The sequence below is a fragment of the Hippocampus comes genome, unplaced genomic scaffold (assembly GCF_001891065.2).
Source record: "Hippocampus comes isolate QL1 unplaced genomic scaffold, H_comes_QL1_v1.1 scaffold267, whole genome shotgun sequence".
Classification (NCBI taxonomy): Eukaryota; Metazoa; Chordata; class Actinopteri; order Syngnathiformes; family Syngnathidae; genus Hippocampus; species Hippocampus comes.
In genome coordinates, this window is record NW_017805049.1 from 39,411 (window position 1) to 63,685 (window position 24,275).

Below are 24,275 nucleotides of genomic sequence, written 5' to 3' on the forward strand. Positions count from 1 at the left end.
GTGTTCTGTGTAGGAAGCAATGGCGGCCTATTGAGGGATGTTCTGAAATGGGTTCTCCGCCTTGTCTTTATGCTACCACTCGATTAGCACCATAAATAATTTGGATCAAATGGACCTATGAGGTCCCTTTTTTTTTTTGGGATATGTCTGGAAGTCTGATTTATCGGCAGTGTGAAAAGTTTTTTTTTTTTTTCCCGTCCGAAAGCGGAGCTTTTTCTATACGACTCTCCCTCTTCTGTCCCCTTCAATAACACACAGCAGGGCTGATAGGCAGATATATTTACACCGGTATCATGGGAGGAAGAAGTCATCGGCCAAACCCCCGTCCAGCCTCCGTCTCCTACGGGCGGGTCTGTGGCGCAACCCCCAGGCCGCCTAGCCCCTCCCCAAGCGGGGCATATCTCTGTGTGCTTCGCCTGGCTCCCAACTCAGAGCTCTCAGCTTAGATGGGACCAAAGCCTCGGCGAGACTCGCACTACTTCCACATCGAGCCCCCCGGGGGGAGAGAAGGGGAGCACCCGGAGATCCGCTTGCTAGTGTCAACACCGGCGACTGAGAGAAGCTCTGTTCTTAATTTGTCTCATTGGTTCAATTTTGCCAAGATCTGTAGATGAGGTAGGCACGGTTTGCTGCAACTCATCTCAGTCTTGGGGTCCAGAAGACGCCAAGGCCCGGGGGCCCAGGTGTGCATGACTGTATCTTGCAACTTTTGAACCCTGGAACTGTACTCCAAAGCATTATGACTCTTCTGGGCTCTGAACACTCCGTACTGATACGAAGCAAGTTCAGATCAGGTAAGGACTTGGTGGTTTTCAACACCCATTGTTGTTATCCGATAGATATATTCCATATGCGCTGTCAGATTCTCCAGTGAAATCTTCGCGGTCATTCCGTACGTGCCTTTGCGAGCCGTTTGGCTCTCAACACTTGACATTTACAGGCGACGCTGTGCTCATGATGTCCTTTGCCCGTCCCTCAAGAAGGAGCCGTGTTGACACTCACAGCGGCGGCGCTCCTTAGCTCCCAAGTGACAGGTGCTCGTAATAGACGCGGGGGGGAACAAGCCGAACAACGCCAGGAAAGTTAACTAGCTGAAGCTCTTTGGTCAGTGACATCAAAAGTGTGACATTCAAGAGTGACGTTTGGGACAGGTTAGGGGCACTTGTGGCGTGTCAGACGCTGAGAGAAGCCAGTTACGTTCACACTCTGGCTGGATGGATGCTGATAAGGGAGATTAGAAGGTTGGAGGTTATCTTAATAAGGTGGAATTGGAAGCTAATGGTGCATGTATGTGTGTGAGTGTGAGTGTGTGCGTACCTGGTCTTATCAAAAGGAGGTGAAGTACGAATTAAAACGGTCGCTGAAGACAGCGTGGCGGTTCCGTCTTTTGTATTCATTGAGATTTTGAAATCCAAAACGCCTAATTGGGAATCAGCAACAAATTGTTCATCTTGTATTTTATTGATTTATTTTTACGCATACCAGAATTTTTTTTTCACACACTGGGGAAAAAAAAAAAAAATGCCCAGAACGAGTTGGGTGCCAAAAATGCGACGTGTTCATTTTGTGTCCGCAATAATAATTTTTTTTTTTTTTGTGAAATTTTGTTGACAAACAAAAAGGAACAGCATCCACACAACCTCGTTGGAGGAATGGAAAACTGTCTTTGAGTTTTTGTGTCGCGCACCCCAAAAAAAAAAAATGCATACGCTGAGCAGTAAGCCAGTTGAAAGTTGGATGGATGGAGAAATTCAAAGATGTCAACTGAGCATTTGTGCTTGCGTCGTCGGCTTTGTGTACAGGACGCGCGTGTGCAACACTGCCATCTCCCTGAGGAAAATGTAACGGAAGGTGGCGCGGATAGAAGCTCAAAGCTTTTTTTTTTTTTTCTTGAAAGTTCACCTTTTTCCAAGTCGAGACTCGCGATGCTGCAAGTACTCGCGGATAACAAGTGCGCCTCTTATTTCGGTGTCTCCGAAAAAAAAACAAAAAAACATGTAATTGCGTCGCAGGAGTGGCAGACAAAATGGGGCTTTTCCTTTTTGTGCTGTTTAGAGTAGATTGGCAGGGTGGGAAATGACCCACAGTGCTCAAGGGAACGCGGGCGGAGGGTTCAAGAGAAATGTGATGGTTCAGGTTGTGTGTTGCTGGGCGGAGGGTTGGGGGGGTGGAGGAAAAAAAAAAACCACACATGGAGAAAAAAACACACACACACACACACACACACACACACATGCAGGAGCTGCCTTAATTTGTCACAGATGTGGAGACGTTGTCTTTATTCCCATAAAGGTCATTTTACTCCAGATCTGATTGATGATACGGTCGGGATGGATTAATCTCGAGCGGGGCCGAATTCATGAGTTGAAAACCGTCCGTCCGCGCGTGAAGTCAAACGTCTTGTAAATTCAAGCGGCTTTTTGTCGCTCGATGAACCCGTTTTTGTTGTGTTTTGGAATTGTAGCTCACGTTTTTTTTATTGCGCGACCGAGACGAGGCGATTTGTTGATCGTTTTACAACCCACTTGAACTATACTATCAAAGCCATGGGAACTGTCGCCGCATGGTTGAATTTAAAAAGAATCGATAACGATCTCGCTTAAGTGTCCCCCCCGCGGGGACCGAGCGGCGTTTGTCGCGAGTCCGCGGCGCGGAACTGACTGGTTCTCACGTTGATTTGATTCGCAAGTCCAAGAGCCGACTGATGTTACGTAACGCGGAGCGACTAAGGTGTCCAAGAAAATCAAAGTGGTGTGACAGGGGTGCCCCCCCCGTATTCCAACGCCGGAGCTAAAAAAAAAAGCAGATTTGATCCCTACAAAAATTAGATTGACATTTTCAATAAACCTCTCTGTCAAAGTTTTGTTTGACAAATAAGCATCACCACATCAAAAAAAACGACAAGCTGGGCCGAACGGTAAATCGTGGCAATTTAAAAAAAAAAAAAAAAAAAAAAAAGGGGTACACCCCGACTCAAATCTGACTTGAACGTGCCGCCATGTTTTCTTTATTTGTTAAGTTGTCGCCGTTGTATTTTCGATGAATGTCTGAAATGCCTTGAAAAGTCCCTTGCAAAAAAAAACCTCACAAAAAAAAAAAAAAAAACAGTCGTCTTGGTTCCGCGTTGCTTTTCTATCGGCGAATCGACAATCGTCCTGCGTACCTCAACATCACTGCAATGTCCAGCTGTTGCCTTTGAGTCACTGTCAGTGGATCTGATCCCAAAATCTGTATTTTCGCCGTGACCTGTTGACTCTTCCGCTTTACTACCTTCGGGCTCATTTTCACAAATCTGCCATAGATTGTCCCTCGTGCATCGGGATAAGACGGGGCGAGTTTATGTTTCGTGGAAATTCACTGGTATGGGTTTAAAATAAACAGTAACATTCTATTTAGGAATACCTGTTTATGAAAAGTTATACAGTTGTGCTCATACATCCCCGCCCCGAGCACATTTCTGTCTGCTCGAAGGGAAGTTCTGGGAATTGATGAAAGCGACTAGTTTAGCGATTTTCACTTCATTCCTGCATCGCGCCTTTCGTAAATCACGAAATCGCCACGGGTGCCGCGCGGAATTAGCGCCACTTTACCAGAGCCAACCAATTTATTTACGCAATCAATCTGAAATGCTATAAATACGGCATTGCGTTTGTGTACCAGAGACGGGCCACGCGGGGAAAACAAATGTCCTGAAAGAAGGGGGGGGGGGGGTCATATGGTTGAAAGTCCGCTCTCCATAACAATGAGGATTTCATGGCAGCTGGTGCGCGTCTCCCAATGAATTATTAACTTTGAGAGGAAGAGTTAAAATCATAGACGATGTGGTGGGTTTTTTTTTTTTTTTTTTGGGGGGGGGGAAAAACACCTTTTTCTCTAGCACAAGTGAGACCGAAAAGAGGAAAAAAAAAAAAAAAAAAAAAAACAAAACAAAAAAAAAAAACCCCCAATGGGGGTTGTTTCCGTTCCATGTTTTTGGTCGCGGCGCATTCCGCAACTACATCCTCTGTGTTATGATGCGACGAAGGGGTCGTGACCTCGGGTCACTGTAAACTCACGGCAGATGTCAGAGGAAGGCAAAAAGCGCTTCGAGCTACGTAACAGAGGTGCTTCGCCGCAAGGGATGGCGAGTTGATAGACTGACGTCAAATGAAGAAGGCATTACAAAGTTCGGATATGGGAGCGGGGGGTCAAAGCTGCGTAAATGCAGACCACCTGAAACGGATAATGAGCAATCGGAAAAAAAAAAAAAAAATGAAATTAGGATTCGGATAGGAGGAACATTTCATACTCGCGTATCACATCCAAGATGTCCAAAGACGACCGACCTTCAGATCGCGGCAGGGAGGGGAAAACGCGCCGCGAAACAAAGAGCCGGAAAAAAGGGATAGCCACCGACACGAGTCGACCGACAGACGTGGGGGAGTCTTGATGTTTATGACCCCGCACTCCCACATTGAGTCTTCTTCGTCTACAATTCGACATACACACATTTGAGCATGCGTGGAGTGTGCGCGCACCCCTCGGGGACCACACACTGCTTGAACAGATCTGTTTAAAGCCAGGAGCAGTGTTTATCACTGCCGACATCCTGCTCGCAGAAATATTTGTGAGCAAGCTGCTTTGTTTTTTTTTGTTTTTTTTTCGTCCCCGCCCCTGTTTTGAACCAGCATGCATAGAACACACGCGCGCCTATCCATTCAGGATCGATTTCATCACCAACCTGTTCGTGTACTACAAATACGCTCCATGCTTTGAATTCATCTCTGCGACAGCAGACGGGCTGTATAATTTTTCCCAGCTTTTTAAGAAAAAAAAAATATTATAACTGTCCCTTTTCTTTCTCCGTCTGTTATTTCTTGCCTTCTGTTGGTCTTTGCTATCTGTCTGCCTGACTCTATCATCATCCTCTTCCTCCCTCCCTCCCCCTCACCTTCAGTGCTACAGTTAAGACTTCAGCAGAGGAGGACACGAGAGCAGCTGGCAGACCAAGGCATCATGCCTCGTGAGTAACACCCTCCAACGCAGCTGCAGACAGCCATATACACACACACACACACACACACACACACACACACACACACACACACACACACACACACACTTGAACATACCCCTGACCCCGTCTAAATGGAGTCTTGGTAGGCCTCTGCATCAGTTCTAGGTCCCTTGCAGCGAGTCCTCACGCCTGCGCAGAAATACCAGCACGCACACACACACACACGCACACACACACACACACACACACACACACACTCATACGCACGCACGGTTGTATAGTTATTATTAATCATCAGATTGAAATAATGTGTAGCCAAACCTGCAACGCTTTTGTGATCGCGTCGTAACAGAAAAAGATGAGGGAAAGCAGAACGCGCGTGTGGAACTATGAGGCGGTGAAACGGATCAGGGTGGGTCGATAAAAATTCAGATAGCACGGATTTGGATTTCATCGGTTGTCGTTGTATTTTTTAAATTATTTTTTAAAAATCAATTCTTCAGGGGAATGACAGTTGTTTTTATGAACACCGTAACAATCATACACCAAACAAACACAATCGACATCACAAAAGCCCACGTTGACAAAAAGACACTAAAACTTGAGTGCATCAAGGACAAAAATTGAAGTCGACTCGTGTCTCAACGAAGATCAATAAAGATCAAAATCCAGGCTATATCCATATTACAGCTGCTTGTCCCATTTTTTTATTTCCTTGTTTGTTTGTTTGAGCCATGAACCCCTCCGATATACGTTATGTCACCTCATATAACTTTTGAAATTTGTTAGAAAAAATGTTGCCAATAGCATAAGTGAGTTTAGAACATCAATATTCTGATTCAAGGTGGATATATTGATATCTATTCGCAGGTACACCAGGTCTGCCCAAACTTTTTTGACCAAAGATCTACTTTTCGATCAGCCAACCTCCCGCGATCGACCCGTTACCACACACGGGCATATGCACACCCTGATGCGCAATAGCCATAACCGAAAAATAAAGCAGACACAAATGTTTGTGAAAAGCAAATCACTGCCTACCTTAGCAGAGAACTGACGCGGATGCATCGGACGCACTTTTGCAGCGTCGATCTTTTTTTTTAACCGGTCGATCGCAATTTACATTTTGGGCACCCTTGAACGAAACTATGCAAAACTGTGCCGTTGGCCCATAATTTTTCCCAAGATGAAAGCATTTTCTCCAGTCACTTTAAGGTTAATTACTTCGTGAATAATGCATGAACCTGAGAGAAAATGTATTTGACTCATTTATCCAGTAGGTGGGTTTTTTCGAAGCTACATTATTTGGTATTGACCCAAATTAGGATTGCTAAACCTTTTGCTAAAATCCGCTCCGCTAATTGCTTGGGTTATGCGCGTGGCTGTTGAGGAAATCAGGACAATCTGAAGCACCAGGCAGAGATGCGACGAGACAGCAAAGGCCGGCGACTCGGCCGACGGTCCGGTGAACAACTGCCGAGGAATGCTTTCATGTGGAAAACGCTCACATCGAACGCGACCCGTTGACAACGCTGCATCCGAGGAGTGCCGCGTGGCTGCGGAGGCCTTTGCCGACAGAACGGCACCAAACGGGAGCTGCCAAAGAACTTTACTTGAATGCTAAAATGTCACCTGAAGACATCATGATGAGGACATGAAGACCTGACTGGACTGAGAGTGCACTTAAATCTTTGCCATAATCCAGATGAATGGTCTCCGCTGCTTTTTCAGGTCAGGGCTGTGCAGTAAAACTGCAGCAAATTTGTTTAGTATTGATTGCCAACACCCAAAAGGCCCATTTATCCGTTCTACACGGACTGTCAACTCTTCATATTGATCGTTTCTCAAGTTGAGAGTGAAATACTCTCGTGTTATTCCGTTTGCAAGGTTGTGGGTCAATATAGACTAAAGATGACTTTGGTGTGGAAGGACCCAAGGGTCTTTACCTCAAGCCCACCGAACACCTTTGAAAAAATCCAGAACAGGTCGACCCTTGTGTTCAACTTTGGTGACTCTGAATCTGAAGTTCTCACAGACCAATTCCTAAATCTTTGTTGAAACTCTGAACAGAAGACTGCGGAATCAGACACATCTTCAAATGTGGAAAGGGGGGGCTTCCTTTCCCTTGTTTCTGGTTCCTCTCTGAGCAATGATGAGCCGCCCTAATTCATTCTTTTGTTGTGTACTTGAAGTCATAAGCTAAAAGCAGTCATGAGCGGGTTTTCGTATCGGCGGGAGTTATTTGCCCGCGGGATCAACAGGACGGGCGGGGGCTTGAACTTCAAGCAAAGGATTTGTTGAACGATATCTTTGGCACTGTTTGCCATTTCACTGAGTCCCCCCCCCCAACCCCCCGATAAAAACCGTTGTTGCTAAGTGTGTAAGGGAACAGAATCCAGAGGTCTGGCGCTGTCCTATCAGGTTGTTGGAGTCTGTCGCTGATAAGGCGGCAGCAAACGGAAACGCGACGCATTTGAATTGGCTTTTTAATCTCTCGATTGCGGGAAAGTCGCATCGGTTTTAGTTTGTCGAGGCCTTCAATTTAATGTCGGGGTATTTGGCCTTTGTGTTGTTTTCAGAGCAACGCGTTAGCCCTTTGTTAGCATGTTTGCCTGGCAGCATTATTCCAGTTGGGTAGATCGACATGGCACCCGGTTTTTGGATATATTACCGAGGGAACATCTGCCGTTTATTATCCTCTTTCAAACCATCTATCAGTTCTGACTGGCGTGTGGCCTTACCTGCCGGCCGCACACACCAACGATGCGCAAGCTAATATAAGCGAATATAAAGTGTGGCTGCGGGTTGAGTGGACGTCTTCTTGTACGAGTCCCCAAGTAAAAAAACCCGTTTTCATCACGAGCGCCATGTTTAATCCTTTGCGGATCGCCTAATGCACCATACGTCCTTCCTCTTAGCGTCGTGTTTACATTTAAATAAGACGGTCAAAGGGTATACGTACTACAATAGCTTTCAAGTGACATCGCCTGTTTTAATTCGACCGGTGAATGTTTGAAATTGGCGTAAGTCGGCTTCAAAACTCACCGGCTCGTGTTACATTCTACCTATGTGGGCCCGTTTTTGCAGTTGTTGGACAGATTTTTAGGCAGTTTGGTTACACAGTTTAAACACAGTTAAAAGTCTGTGATATTAAATCAGGCCAGGCAGAGACAGGAGAGGTGTTTGGGACAGCAGGGCAGACTCCGCGGCTATAAACAGATGATGATGTCATTGTGACGGTGGGCAGCAAATGGCTTTTCAACGTGACAACTTGTTCTTGAAGGAAGCGTGGTTTATCCCTGAGGCTGGATCATTTGTGGATATCAATATACCTGACAGTAAATCACCAATCGCATTTGGCCTGGAATTGCTGCATTGAATTGTGTTGTCTGACAAACTTACATTTTCGTCATTCAGAATATTAAGAAGCTCAACGCTTCATGCTTCAATATAGGTCCCATTTTCACTTATGTATTTGGAGGTGGAATCCAGATAAACACACAAAAAAAAAAAAATGTTTCCCAGAGTTAAAGAAAAACCCCATAAGATAATCCTATTGATCAGGGATGTCAAACTCATTTTTGTCACGGGCCACTTTTGAGTTACGTCTTCCCTCAGAGGGCCGTGATGACAGTGAAACCACAAAAAATGTTTAATCGCACCTATCGCATTATTACTTTGATGGGTAACAAAATTATTGCAAAATATCAACGTCATTTATTAAACATCACAATTTGACATTTCAGTGCATTTTTTCACAAGAATCATGCAAGTTGACGCACCTGATTTTCTTTCAGGGGGCCACATAAAATGATGTGGCGGGCCGGATCTGGCCCCCGGGCCTTGAATTTGACACCTGTGCTATAGATGCTCACTAAACTGAAATATCACAAGATTTACTGGCATTTTACGGGATGTCACCCATGAAGTTGTTGCTTGACCTTTGAGGCATATATTTTAAAAAAAAATTGTTCGACTTTGGGGTCAAGCTACTGTACAAAACACTTACAGAAGCCGAAAAAAAACAGCTTGACATTAGCATAGACATAATCTTGAAGTATATTTGTAATATAATGCAATACCTTTTTTAATCAGACATGAATACCATTACCTGGAGTTGTCCAGCGCAGATCTCAATATCCTTCATTTGCTTCTGGCACTCGATCCACAGTTATGGCCTGTCAAAAATCAGACTCAAATTCAGTTTGACCAAATAAGTTTCTGTTGCTCTTTCTCACACTCAGATAATCAAAATGATTCGGTGCGCTCGCTTCACTTCCAGGTAATCGCTCCTGCGAGTGCTGCAGCGAGATGTTTAAGCCGGTTTGCCCTGCGTGTGATTATTTGGACTAGCTTAGCAGAGCGAGATTGGTGAAAGTTTGAAAATCTCACCTGCTGCAGCCCTTTAATTACAGCCAGTTCATTTATTTTTCTAGTAAATCAACATATCTTTGGCTGCACAAGGCATGAGGCCACTGGACAGATGACAGATACGGGAAGAGTAAAAAAAAACACCATGGGGAAAAAAAGTAAACACTTGCAAAGTCTCTTGGCTTGGTTTGGTTGCATTTTTAACCACTCAAAATATGCACAACTAAAAACAAGATGGTTAAAAAGCACACACACATACAAACAATACAGATAATATTTCAATATGCATGTACAACATTCATTTCAAATTATTTATTGGGATTCAATGCACACTGTGGAAAATGAATCAAAGATCCATTCGTCCATTTTCTGATCCGCTTTATCCTCACAAGGGTTCCCAGCTGTATTTAGGCAGGGGGACACCCTGAACCGGTTGCCAGCCAATCGCAAGGCACACAAAAACGAACAACCATCGGCGCTCACACTCGCACCTAGTGACAATTTAGAGTGTTCCATTAACCTGTCATGCGTGTTTTTGGAATGTGGGAGGAAACCGGAGCACCCGGAGAAAACCCACGAAGGGCACGGGGAGAACATGCAAGCTCCACACAAGAAGGCTGGAGCCAGATAGTTAGCACAATGTAGGACTAGCAAGTCTGCCTCACAGCCAAGGTGGTGTTTTCTCATGAAATAAAGTAAATCTTGGTTTGAATCTTGGCTCAGGTGCTCTTGCCCAGTTTGCACGATGTCCCCGTGCTTGACTGTGATTTCTCCAGGTAATGCAGTTTCCTGCAAAACATGAATTGCATAGTTGGTGAGTTGAAGACTTGGGGTTCTACTTTCGTCGACAAGCTTGTGTATCTTGAATTTCATTTCGTACGAGTGCAAGTCTTGTGTTGGGGGCGGTCTACAAACGTCAACTTCACGCAGTACACCGTGTCGAGCAAAAGAATGATCGGAGCCGCTTTGATTGACCATGAGAGAAGTCGGCTGTGACCACTCCCAGAGTGGCGCACCACCCCACTTTTTTCAGATCCGCCAGCCTATGTTAATCTGCAAAATTACCAGCACCGGGTGGCACCCACCTCAGTGCAGTTACGAGGTGTGCCAAGCAAAACGACAAGCAGTTCTTGATGTTTTTATTCAACGGAGTCATTTCGGATCTGGTGAATGTTATTAAGTTATCATTTCTCTCACTAACGGCAGACTGGAATACAAGCCTGCAAGTAAATGCGATCCAATACTCGATGTGTGGTGTGACCCCTGTTGATGGTGTGGCCCTGCTGTGTGTTCTCCAGACTCGGCCTCAGTCAGGTTCTCACTGGAGGACCAACTGAGGGTAAAGCGAGGCCGTCTCGCAGAGGAACTCAATGAGAAGCTGGCTCTCAGGCCGGGGCCCCTGGAGCTGGTCCAAAAGAATATCATTCCGCTAGACTCTGCCCTCGCCATGACAGGTATTCAGAAGAGAGATGTTCCACTCGTGTATGAACACACCATTGAATGCACCTGCATCTCAACCCGAGTGGTCCCACATTAGCATTCTCAGCATGCTGAATTTCAAAGGAGAGCATGCTGCTTTTCTAATTATACCTGAATAAATTGGAGCACACTTGAGACACAGTAGTATGGTGAGTGTGCACTTGAGTTGATGTGTTTTTCCGTGTCTGCACCAACTAAAATTAAACGCGAACTTCGAGCTCAGCATTATGACTCAGATTACTACACTAACATACTGTGTACTATCCATCCATCCATCCATTATCTGATCCGCTTATCCTCACGAGGGTCGCAGGCGTGCTGGAGCCTATCCCGGCTGTCTTTGGGTAGTAGGTGGGGACACCCTGAACTGGTCGCCGGCCAATCGCAGGGCACACATTGATGAATAACTATTCGTACTTACCATTGGACAATTTAGTGTTCCATTAACCTGCCATGCATGTTTTTGGAATGTGGGAGAAAAACAAAATACCCGGAGAAAAGCCACGCACGGGGACAACATGCAAACCCCACACAGCAAGGCTGGAGCCAGAATCGAACCCTGCACCTCTGCACTGTTAGATGGACGTGCTAACCAGTTGACTATTGGGTGTACTAATATAACCATATATTTACTTCATGTCAAAGCAACAACTGGTGCAACAAAACAAAGAATCTTCGATCTACAGAGTGTCTTCTTGAAAAAGCGGATTTTTTTTTTTCATGAGGAAAAAGTCCTTTTGTGATTTACATTGCAAGTCCATTGAATATTTTATTTGTTCCAAACAATCTTTTGGTAGAATTTCCGAAATGACTATTATTATTATTATTATTATTATTATTATTATTATTATTATTATTATTTCGAAGAAGTCTACAATCTTTGAAAAAAAATCCGTGATGCTCTTAAAATCCCTAGCCTGTGAAGTCGTATCAAAAGAAAACATCAAAATTGGCCATACTGCACATGCTAAAGAGACAAAAAAAAAAGAATTCACAACTTGCCAAAGATATCAGTGAAAACCAAGATCAACTCTGAATCTCCCAAATTCGTATTTTCATGCATTAAAGCCATTTCTTTTGGTCTCAAGGTTTTCTCATCGTTTACTGGGGGGGGGATCAAGTGTTTGGGGAGCCATCTTGAAACGCCCTCCCGCTCGCCTCTTTGAAACGCGACTTGATTTAGCACAACGCGTTACGTTGGGTCTTGGGACTGTTTGTCTTGTAATTCTCCCCATCCATGTTTTGTGCTCTCTTTATATCATTCCTGACAGTGTAATGTTGTGTACATGTTTGACTATGGCGGTTAGTGGTTTTGTTTGCCTTGATCATTCGGTAAACACTCGGCGTTAAGAAAGATGCAGTCAACGAGTTTACACGACCGCCGCAGAGGGATGGAAGTGCTTTATTGGGATGAGCAACAGCTGTATTTAGGCCACCCTTTTTCTTTCAAAGTGTGTTTGCAAGCATGCGCGCGTGTGTGTGCGTGTAAAAAGGGGGGTGGGGGGGTGTACGTGTGTATGTTTGTAACAACCTCCCCACCTTTTAGCACTTGTCTCAGCTTTAACAAGTCCGCGTGGCTCCGGCGAGCCACCTACAAAGGTTTCTGACGCGACCAGGCTGTCGCTTGCCTGCAGCGTGAACCCCTCACCTTAAAGCGGTTAACCGTGAGCACAGTACTTCCAACCTCGGTGTGGTAATACTGGAAACTATGTGACCCCGCCATAACTCCTAAACAGCCACTTGAACAGTGGAAGTGGCCAAAGGCTCGTAGAAGTCCCTTCATTGTGCCACCTCAGTCTCTTCATGCGATCCGATTGACGCGGTTTCATGAAGTGGACATGTACTTCACTCCCTGAAGCTTTGTGTGCGTGCGAATGTGTGTTGCGAAGGGGATGGGGGGGGGTCAATGGGTTTCATAAGCCCATGGCAGTGACTGAAACCAGGGATATGTTCTTGGGCGTCACGTGTGGATTCAAAACGGCAATCTTGTATCCCTCACACGTACGCGGCAATCGACACCGCTGCCCTCTCGCAGATAGGCACTCTCGGCTCCTCCAATCGTGGCTCAGGCTCTTGTCAACCCAGCCAATCAGGATGTGAAGTGGCTGTGTCAGTGTTTCACCGACTCGACTCAACTGTATTTATAGAGCACTTTAAAACAACCACCGCTGAAAACAAAGTCCTGGACGTGCAGCAAAAAGAATTCAAACAACAAAAACAAGAACAGCCAAATTAAAAATCAAGTCTCGTGGTGAGTCAAAAGCCAAAGAATAAAAATGAGCTTGGAGACGAGTTTTAAAGATGGGCAGCGGAGGGGGCTTGCCGAACATTCAGTGGGAGGTCATTCCGAAGAGAGCGGCCATAAACGGAAAAACCAGTGAATGGATGCCAGAGTTGGGAGTTATGCAGCATTCTGGACCAACTGGAAATGCTTAATGGAGGATTGACTGACTCCAAAGTAAAGTGCATTACAGTAATCCAGCCAGGATGTGACGAAGGCATGAATGACTGTTTCAAAGTGCTCTTGAGAAAGGAGTGGCTCATTATAGAATAAAGAGTAATTGCACATCCACGGTGACATTGTCGCTTTCACTGTCAGAGTGTAAAAGGAGTTGGAGTTTGGTTTCATTCCTTAAACTCGCCTTATTTCAGCAGAAAATGATTTTCAGGTTCAAACCGTTTTTTTTTTGTTACACCCCTAATATATAAAAAATAAAGAAAGGAAATTTTTGTGGCTTGATCCCTTTGACCATCCATATCGTCAAAGAGCGCAAGCCATTTTCAACACTTATTTTTATGTAAGAGAGCCGTTGCACTGTGGGAAAAACCAAAAACAAAATCATAATATGCAGTTACATGATTTTCTGTTTTAAACCCTTTGTTTGGGGTTAGGATCATGCAACTTTTACACATGCATAGAGAAATGCATGATTAAAAATAAAAAAAAAAATATTAAAGAGCATGTATGTTGCATGTATATGGTCCAGGTCTTTTTGATTGAAGTTAAAGAATGAAATGATATAATGGCCTCAAAAGAATCGATACAGTATTTCTGTTCCTCTCAACTTGTGACAATGGATATCTGGACATTTTGTCTCACAAATTTTGACCCACATATCAATCAGCAACTTTATCGTCATCTTGCCGCATATACCAGGAACATTTTCAAAGGCCCGCGGCATTTGATTTGTTCCAACAAAGCAACTGTGATAGCGGCCTTTTTATGTTGCGATTCTTTGCCATTCAAACAAAGCGGACGGGATGACTTGAGGAGCGCGTTTTGAACGACAGTTGGGAGAGTAATAGACACGTGGTGTTAAAAAAGGTTGCGGTCTTGACACGTTTACAACAGGCGGGAGTTGTGAAAATAATCTTGATGTGAAGAGTTCACGTTTTTCATCAGACAGCAATGATATTCAAGTATGAAAAATAACCCACAATGGGGTTGTTTGGTCTTGGCGGAGGCCGACTGTGATATCATTCACGTAGAGGAGGATTTCTGGTTCAAACTCATTGGTGGAAAGGTCGATCTGACTTTTTTTTTTTTTTTAACGGCAGAAAATTGACAAATCCAACTATTGGGTTCACACTCTTTTTTTTTATTTATTTATTTTTTATTGCGACGCGCCAACGCTTGAAAGAACGAGTGCGGCCTTTCCTATTTCCACTTTATTTGGCTTATATCGCATGTCTAAAATGCTTCTGGGTCTTTTTTTTTTTTTGCAGTAAACCATGGCAAGTTCCCCAAGCAAGAGGACTCGTACGCCTTCGAGGAGGACAGCAGCAGTGAGAGTTTGTCTCCCGAACATCATCACAGCGACGAGTCTCAGGGCTCGGCCTGCCCTTCGTCGGAGGCGGTCGGCAGCATGCAGTCCTCCTCTTCCTCCCCTGCACTCGCCGGCGCACAGCAGGTACAGACGACCTTGCGCTGTCTTCAAAACATAGTTGCGAGATTTATTCGCGTCGCTGATGTTTGCCTCCGGGTTTGTTTCTGCCCACTTTGACATTGACGGGTTGTGACGTCTGTTCCAAATATGATCTTAGCCTGTTCTCCCACCATGTGGCTTCACAGTAAACTACCTCCCACATTTTTATGCGTAATATTACCGGGCAAGCAGTTTACCCCACCCGGTGGTACAAAACAAAAATAAACCCAAATGTATAAATCTGTAGATTACGAGACGCGGCAAACTGACAAAATAATTATCTAGATGTGTTGACGTTTGCCAACAGGAAGGCACAACCAGAGACCCGTCGGACCAAAGCCAGGACGAAGGACTATCTGGAGTTTGCAACAACCATGCCAACCCCCCACTGGCAGTTCCCGCTATTGTCAAGGTGAGCAATAAAATGCTCTTACATTTGACAGCGGATCTAAATATTTTGTTTGACTTTCCGAACAGTCCAAGACATCAGACAAGAACCGCCATAAGAAGCCCAAAGACATGAAACCCAAAGTGAAAAAGCTCAAATACCACCAGTATATACCGCCGGACCAGAAGGCTGATAAGTCGCCTCCACCTATGGACTCGGCGTACGCCCGACTACTCCAGCAGCAGCAGCTGTTCCTACAGCTGCAGATCCTCAGCCAGCAGAAACACGCTCACACTCACTCCCAGTCTCAGCAGCACACACACGCAGGACAGATGCCGAGCCAGTCTCAACAACGGCAGCCTGCCTTCAGTTACCAGCCGCACTCGCAGACGCAGATGCAGAAGTAAGCACGTGGCAAAAATCAAAGTAATGACTGAACAAAAAAAAAAAAAGTGACACACTGTCTTGCCTTTCGGGTCAGCCCCGAATTACACTTAATGTAACATCAACATGATACTCTGCAATCGAGAAACAAGTGTTAGTCGAGTCAATATTGGAGTATCAAGTACCGTATTTTCCGGAGTATAAGTCTCACTAGCCATAAAATGCATAATAAAGAAGAAAAAAAAACATATATAAGTCACACTGGAGTATAAGTCGCATTTTGGGGGGAAATTTATTTGATAAAATCCAACACCGAGAACAGACGTGTCATCTTGACGAGCAAATAAAAATAAAAATATAGAGAAGAACAGGTTGAGTAAGTGTTCGATATGCTAACAATACATGACGTATAAACAACGAACTGAGAACGCGCCCGGTCTGTTCACGTAACATTTTAAGAGTTATTCAGATAACTATAGCATAAGAAGATGCTAACAAGTTTTTCCAAACGTCATTCCAAATCACTAAATCCAATGAAATCTTCATCGCATAAGAAGATGCTAACAAGTTTACCAAACCACCGGTGTCACTCCAAATCACTAAATCCAATGAAATCTTCATCCTCCGTGTCACTTTTAAAGAACTCTGCCAACTGCGCTTCCTCTTCTATGTCACTTCCGTCAAAGTCATCGTCAGTTGTTTTTAATCAGTTCCAGCCAATGTGGAAAGTATCAACACAGGCCTAGAGCGCCCTCTTGCGGTTTCATGTGAAAATAACATGTGAAATGATAAAATGTGTTCATCATTTCACACACAAGTCGCTCCAGAGTATAAATCACACCATCGGCCAAACTATGAAAAAAACTGTGATTTCTAGTCCAGAAAATACGATATGCTGTGTTGCTCTTCTTCTTAAGTAATGCGTTCAAATCTGTGATCCCAGAGGGTCCGGCGAGCAGCTGTCCGTTTGTACGGCCAGCGGTCCATCGAACGCCGGAGACGGCAGCTCTTCCTCGCCAATCAAGACCACGTATCCCAACCAAAACATCTCCCCCGTAAAGCCTGGACCCCTGCCATCCAATCTGGACGACCTAAAAGTAGGTGCTACAGTTTCGTACCATTGTGTGCTTCCGATTCCCTTCCTGGAAATGCCAAAGCGGGTCAACATACATTTTTTTCTTTTGCAAAGGTATCAGAGCTCCGGCAGCATCTGCGTATCCGCGGATTGCCCGTGTCAGGTACCAAGACGGCTCTTATTGAACGACTCCGGCCCTTCAAGGACTCCAATTCCGGCTCATCTCCATCGGGCTCCTCGGATGTCACCACCGTGACCTTCCCTGTGACTCCGACAGGCTCGCTCTCTTCTTACCAGTCTCCATCCTCTTCCCTATCGCAAGGAGGCTATTACCCTTATCCCAGCACCTCTTCTACCCCGCCAATCTCACCAGCGTCTTCGGAGCATTCCCTCAGTGGCTCGCTCCCAGACAGTTTCAGCGACGTGCCCATGTCCTCTCCGCCGCAGTTTGCTCTGCAGGCATCTCCGGGCCAGCTCGGCGCGGATGATGCGCTGGGAGCGGGTGGATCGCGAGCAGGAGAGGGTGGAGGGATGGATGGCGTGGACGCAGAAAAAGACAAAATGCTGGTCGAAAAGCAAAAAGTGATTGAAGAGCTGACATGGAAGCTACACCAGGAGCAAAGACAGGTGAGAAGAGCAAGTGTTCGGTCACATTATTTGCAGCGTTGCTAATAAGTGCACATGCTCCTCTCCAATTCCCTTTTTATTCAGAAAATCTACGGATTTGACACACTAGTTATTAATAGATATCAACCAGATAGACTCCTGGACAACTTAGCATGCATCAGTCGCACATGGTCCAATATTTTTTGTCAAACGTGAACAATGGGATGGCTCAAACAAAAAAAACAATGATCTTCTAAGTTAATATACTGTATCAGATTTAGAAAACAATCAATCTCTTGTCTCATATTAAAAAAAACAAAAAAACTGACATCCCTGTTCCGATACTTTTGAAAAACGATGTTCACTTCATAGTAAGTTTTCTTGAGACGGTAATAATAGGAGAATGCTAATTTTTGTTTGATCTCTTCACATGGGGACAAACATTCATACTGTATACTGTCAGAAAAATATAATGGGGAAAAAAAAAAAAAACGGTTTATCTCTCAACTCAACTTTATTGAGAAAGCGCTATTAAAACAATCACGGCTGCGTAGAAAGGCCGAACACTTAAAAATGTGTTTTCAGACGACAGACAAAGCGGGGGGGGGTGCATTTAAAATGATCCAAAGAGAGCTTCAATTTCTCTGGAGACATCGTACAGTACCAATCGGAATTCAGTCAAACGTTTATTCCTCTGCCCACGCTGTTTAGGTTGAGGAGCTCAAGATGCAACTTCACAAGAGAAAACGCTGCTATGGAGCAACCGTCGCTCCATCTCAGCCCCACAATCTGTCCATGCATAATCCGACTCCATCGATGATGGGCCATCACCCCTACGAGGTGAACATCAAACAAGAGCCGATGTCATTGTCCTCAAGCTGTCCGCTCTCCTCGCCCAAACATATCAAGAGCTCCCCGGGGAACTGCATGGAGGACATGGGACAATGCAACGCCATGATTCCAAATATGGGGGGAGATTGCGGGCCACACTGTATGAACGCCGCCCCTCCCTCGGCCAGCCCGTCCACCATGACTGCTTTCCTCAGTCCGCAGTGCTCACCGCAAGACTCACCCATCGGAAAGCCTTCCGGAAGCCCCCAGCCATCGTCACCAAGCAACCCTTACATGCTATCACCTCCAGTGGGGAGGGACGGCTGCAGTCACCCCGCATCCCACTGCGGCTCCAGAGGATGCATTATGCAGGTATGATGCAGTAAACTGGAAAAATGTGAGGTCGAACAGTAATCCGCAAACCTTAAATACCGTATTTTCCGCACTATAAGGCACACCTAAAAACATTCAATTATCTCAAAAGCCGAGAGTGCGCCCAGAGAAGCTTTGATAAGGTCAGATCGATACCATGTCAGTCAGTACACTTTTGGCGAAATGAAAATGGAGGATTACCGTATTTTCCGTAGTATAAGGTACACCTAAAAGCATTCCATTTTCCCAAAAGCCGCCCTATAATCCGATGCGCCTTATACATGGAGTTACAATCTCTTTATAGTCCCCATTGAGTTATTTCCCGGTTGGTGTTCCGATGCCATCTAGTGGTGATTATTAGCAGGAACCAATTGTAACCTAAAAGGGTTCTGCCCGACATGAATTGACATGTGCATTCGCTAACACACACTCCGACAACTACTTTGTGAGCTCTGCGCAGCCGTTATGAAAGGACGACAATACCAAAAGCATAGTTAACTACTGACTAAACGAAGGAAGAAGGAGACAAGCAAGATTTCTCAGGATATTTAGCCCTTTGTGGATGTGAGCCCACGAGGTTTTTGTGCCTTTTGTCGGATCAATTGTTTGTCTTTCATTTTTTTGTTTTGTCATGCCATTTGTACGTATATGTTTCATGTCCGTGTTTGCGACCGCTTCTCTTTAACATTGAGCATGCTCTCTTCCTACAGGTACCTCACAAGGGTGCTTGTCAACCCATCAACTGTTCTTATCCTACCGACCAAAGAGGCCTTCAGGGAGTTTATTCCAATCCATCAGATTATAGCCTCAATCACAATGGCTCAGCCAAGCCTGTCAACCCAAATATGCAACCAAAGGTAAACAATCATCACACAGACTCCTCCTGCTTTGTACTTTATTTCAGTGACATTATCGTCGCGTTCGCAAAACCACATCATCCCATGAACAAAGACAACCATTCATTGTTCCTTCCACTATTTTTCTCACGAGCTAAAAGACACCCGGGTGGTAAACTCCAGCTAAGAGCTAATGTCACTTTTCACCTGTTTCATGTAGATGTCATTTTTGCCCCCTCCTCGTCACGTTGGCCAAAAGTGCCACGTCTCCTTCAATAGCTCACATTCGTCTGACTTAAGCCGGCCCCCATGCTATGAGGATGCAGTCATGCAGGTAAATTTGAATCCAAGCTTAAAATTCTACAAATCGTGGCTGGCCCTTATTTTTTTTTGGGGGGGGGAGGGGGGGATACTGGCATTTCTCTGTATTCTGTTTCCTGAGACCCCTCACCTGTTGAATAACTTTCTTTTTGCATTTGCTCTGTCCTCTGCACTGTTTTTAGGTTGGAGTATATTTTTTTTAAAACATGCAAAATGGATGCAAACTGTCAGGCAAAAACAGCAAATATAGCGGCACCTCATTTCACGAATACCCTAGTCTTGGCATGGCCGCAGAAGGTTCATTTGTGCTATTTCTTGCACTGCGCAAACCCCATTTGCTCCATGCGTCACACATTGTGGATATCTTTGTTTTGGGGGAGATTTGCGAGCGAGCAATAATAAAGTGTTTTTCACCGGTTTTTATATTGCGCTGTCTTTAGCTTGAACCACACATGATCAAAAGAAGGTAAATGTAACTTTGTTTTGGGGCTGGAATGGGGAAATGGCATTTCCATTACCTAAGTTTTCTCACATTTCAGTTTACGAATGGTTCTCCCTTTTGAAATATATGCTTTTTTTTAACACAATGAATTGTTGCTCATGTTCACCAGTAAAACTACAGAAGCCTCATCATCATCAGACCACAATTCATAGCAAAGAACCGAGATGGCACCCACTCAAACATTTACCATTCCATAAATCCAACTCTCGGAGAGTAACAATTTAAATTTAATGCAAACAGTCTACAGGTCTTTGGTTTTAAAGAAATGATTCTATAATTGCTCTGCTAATCTCTTGACTGCTTCCTGGCTTTTGTCTTTTCCAAGTGAAATCACTCAACGCCATCATTTCAATTCACCGTTTATGTGTTACAGCAACTGACCAGAAGTCAGCAGATGGATGAACTTTTGGATGTCCTCATAGAAAGTGGCGGTAAGGTCACATTTTTTTTTTAAATGTCAAAACTAATTCTACCACTGTACATAAAATACACATGTAACCGCAAGTACACTCCCCCAACCTAATGGGATCCAATAAACAAACAAAAATAATAAGTCCAAAAAATTGCTTATGCTCCAATTTGACAACATCAGCATTCATATACAGCAATACGATGCATTCTGTTTCATTTCGGGTTTATGTGACTTTTCTCAGATTTTCCTGTTTCGTGGGCGGCTCTGGTCCCCATTAACCGCGATAAGCGAGGGATCCCTGTATTTTGTGACTTGAGCAGAGCAAAATATTTGCGACACGTCCTCGTATAATGCCGAACAGTTCAACACCGCTGTTTGTTTTGAATATTTGGATTGAAGTGACACTTGGTTGAATATGCTATTTGATGCGAAGCAGTCGAGGTATTTCTTTGCTAAGCAAAGCAGCCCGTGTTATTATTTCCTCATAAATATATGGGGCAGGTTCTCGGAAAAAAAAACACTACCTCGAACTGCTGCTGAGCAACAGTGAGCATGTTTGCAGTTTATCAATTTGCATTAGACAGATGACTTGACTAGGCGGGGACATATAAAGTCTTCAGCAGTGCTCTGCGTGGCGACAACTCACTGTCCTTTCGTCGCTACGTCAGCAGTGTAAGAAGGTGCCTGACTCCCTCGTGCTTTTGTTCGACGGAAAATTCAAATTAAATTAAATAATAAAGCTTTGCTTGAATTCCTCGAGCACAAATTATTAAGGCGTTACACAAAAAAAAAAAAAAAAAAAGGTTAAACATTACTGGGTAGTGTAACGTTCGCCCATTCACCCGATAACACATTTACACCGTTCCACGTTTACACGGTGAGAAAAATTACGACTGTCTTCACAACGATTCTTATGCCACCACCACCCACCCGCAGCTACCCTCGCTTTTCAACAGGCCAAAGGCAGAACAACTACTGGAGCCTAGATACTTAAATAGTCTTCATAAAATTGCTGATACAGTGAAACTCCTCTACAACGAAACCTACATGGGCGAAAATACCCCGAAGTGTGTGTGTGTGTGTGTGTGTGTGTGTGTGTGTGTGTGTGTCTGTGTGTGTGTGTGTGTGGGTGTGTGTGTGTGGTGTGTGTGTGTGTGTGTGTGTGTGTGTGTGTGTGTGTGTGTTTACATCTGAGATCAAATTTGCTACAGTGGAAAACCCCCTGTTGTGAAAAATTTTTTGCTGCAAACATGATTTCGTTGTCGAGGAGTTTCACTGGAGTAAAATAGCAACAGAATAAAACATCTTATACAAGCCAAACAATTTGCAACTGGTCAATTCAAATTTCTCAAATGGAGAACAAATAGTTAAATATATAAATTAACCAAATGTTCTCTCTGCATCACTTTCGCGACGTAGGTATCTTACTACACGATACCATAAATTCATTGTGCATTTTGAATTGCGCATCCATTGTCATTTGATTGTCATACGTGGGTAAGATGGAAAATTCCTTTCAATCTGTCAAGTTTGCAACAGCATCTTACTCCAGGATAGCCTTACAAAAGAATAGAAGATGAGCATTTTTCATCAATTCTTATTTTTAAAAAGTACCAGAATACAGCCCAAGATGCAAAACCCTTGTCAAGAGGCCTAAGCACTTTCTCTCCTCTGGTTGATATTGTCTATGATTAGCTGGCAACCAGTTCAGGGTGTACCCCACCTACTGCCCGAAGGCAGCTGGGATAGGCTCCAGCACACCCGCGTGCGGCTAAGCGGCTGAGAAAATGGGTGGATGGATGGATGACTGGTTGATCTTGTATGTCGGGACTTGCTATATATTGCATACAGTGTGTTAGCATTGTGTCCATTTTCATTGCAAATAAAGCCTGAAAAGAGGGAAAGCTATAAAACCCTTAATCAGCCTGAATGCATTTTGACTCAGTTTAATTATTGCCCGAAGTTAGCATAAAAATGTTAGCCCTTTAGTTTTCAATCATTCCTCATTAGACGTAGTACCTGGTTGCTTTTGCACTTTCTCCACTCTTATTCCTGCCTTACTATATCAGATGTTGAGACAAGACTTTCTGATATAGCTCTATTGAATCTTGTTAGATAATTCAGATGAGCAATCATGAGCAGGCCAATGTGTATTTTGGTCACTGTTCAATTAGCGATGGTACTCAAAGGCATCTGTAACAAAAGATTTAGCCTAGTATGGACCAATTTTTTATCTGATAGCATTGACATGAAACAAAGATTGCTTTCACAAAAATCAGTCGATATCTTGGTAACAAAACCGTGAAGCTGATGCGATACTCCCTCGTCTTCTTTCTCTTCAAGAGATGCCAGCTAACGCCAGAGAAGAGAAGGAGAGGTCCTCTGTAACCAAAGTCTTGCCTCACATTACTGTGTTCCCAGGGTACCCCAGCCTACTCGTCCCAAGGCTCCACCGCCACTACGAGCACCACTCACCCACACAGCTTCATTTTGACCACCTGGACACTCTGCTGGGTCCAATGAGCAGGGGAGGGGAGGCAACCTCTGTTAAGATGGCCACAGATGACAGGCACCAAGAAGACGAGGGAAACCGAGACAGCGAAGGATACAGCAGCCCCCATAATCACCAGCGCCATCCTCACCACCCCCAACAGGAGAAAGTCGGGGCCAACAGAGATCTGCTGGACACACCGCTTTCACCTCTCAACAAAGTGTCTGCTATCCCCGAAGTGCAGGGGATGGTCAGCATGGCTTTCAGTGAAACCCCGTGGGAGACGATGGAGTGGTTGGACCTGACGCCGCCAACCTCAACCGCTGCCTTCAATGTCCCAACGCCCATCGTGCCCAGCATTTTCAACGCAGAGTTCTTGGATGTCACTGACATGAATTTAAATTCTGCTATGGACCTTCAACTGGAGCACTGGTGAATACAGACAAGCCAAAGGCCAAGACACCAGCTTTTTTTTTGTAACTGTACAGATCACAAGAACCAGCTACGGCATTTTAGCGAAGAAAATCATCGAACTCCGAAGAGCCCAGGCCCCTCCAATCTTGATTCAGGCCAATCCTGATTCGTCACCAAAACGGACGTTATCATGATGCACCTTATGTGTATATGCTGCGGCATTCAGATCAATCCATTATTTAAGGAAAATATTTCTCAAACACACGATCGTGCCTGTTGAAAAAAATAATATGCAAGTTTTGGACGTTGTCCCTCGGCCCACCGTTATTCAAAGTTTTATGGAAATTGGTCAAGTAGTTTTTTGCGGTTTTTTTTTTTTTTTTTGCGGAGCAATCACATTCGACACTCAATGACACAGTTTTTGCATAAAGGAGCCTTTGAGAAAAAAAAAACATCTCATATACAAACAGTAATAGAGTCATAGATTTAAGACAGTAAAGTTCTCTCAAAAGACAGTGGAAAACATTGGTTTGTGTTTTTCCAGACGAGTTGTCGATACCACTTTCAAAACTGTATTTTTTCATCATTCAGTCATCCCTGAAAAAGCGAATTCCCGGTGAATATGAATTAAATATTCTTCAGACAATTACAGGTACCATAAAGCTTTATCATATACAACTGAGAAAACGTTGAACGTGTTAACAGCGTCGTTACTCGAAGCCTGATTTCTATTTGTACGTTTTGGGGCCTATGTTTGTGTGAATAACTTCAGTCTTTGAATGTAAATATGAACAAAACTCACTGTGCACCTTTAGTTTAATTGATACAGTATTTCATACACTTTGCTTTGTGGTATTAATACAAATATGCA

The 24,275-nt window shown here is 44.3% G+C and overlaps 1 protein-coding gene across 8 annotated transcripts; it reads left to right on the forward strand.

Moving 5' to 3' along the window:
* Positions 1–203: 203 nt before the first annotated feature.
* On the forward strand, positions 204–24,275 carry myocd (myocardin). Of its 8 annotated transcripts, none has more exons than XM_019864442.1 (13): positions 204–794; positions 4,937–5,002; positions 10,666–10,821; positions 14,573–14,757; positions 15,080–15,184; positions 15,250–15,563; positions 16,488–16,641; positions 16,734–17,246; positions 17,937–18,428; positions 19,139–19,285; positions 19,485–19,598; positions 20,461–20,518; positions 22,843–24,275. In XM_019864442.1, the coding sequence occupies exons 1-13, from the start codon at positions 740–742 to the stop codon at positions 23,424–23,426; spliced, it is 2,943 nt and encodes a 980-aa protein (XP_019720001.1). In that variant the 5' UTR covers positions 204–739; the 3' UTR covers positions 23,427–24,275. The 8 variants fall into 8 exon arrangements, with proteins under 8 accessions (XP_019720001.1, XP_019720002.1, XP_019720005.1 ...); XM_019864444.1 differs by having other exon boundaries at positions 207–794; positions 22,921–24,275; XM_019864443.1 differs by lacking the exon at positions 4,937–5,002.

Bases quoted from the DNA above. Each gene is read 5' to 3' on its own strand.
- myocd (XM_019864442.1), top strand. From the start codon at position 740: ATGACTCTTCTGGGCTCTGAACACTCCGTACTGATACGAAGCAAGTTC. The intron at 19,286-19,484 runs GTAAACAATCAT...TGTTTCATGTAG, and splicing joins ACCCAAATATGCAACCAAAG to ATGTCATTTTTGCCCCCTCC. The intron at 19,599-20,460 runs GTAAATTTGAAT...TATGTGTTACAG, and splicing joins ATGAGGATGCAGTCATGCAG to CAACTGACCAGAAGTCAGCA.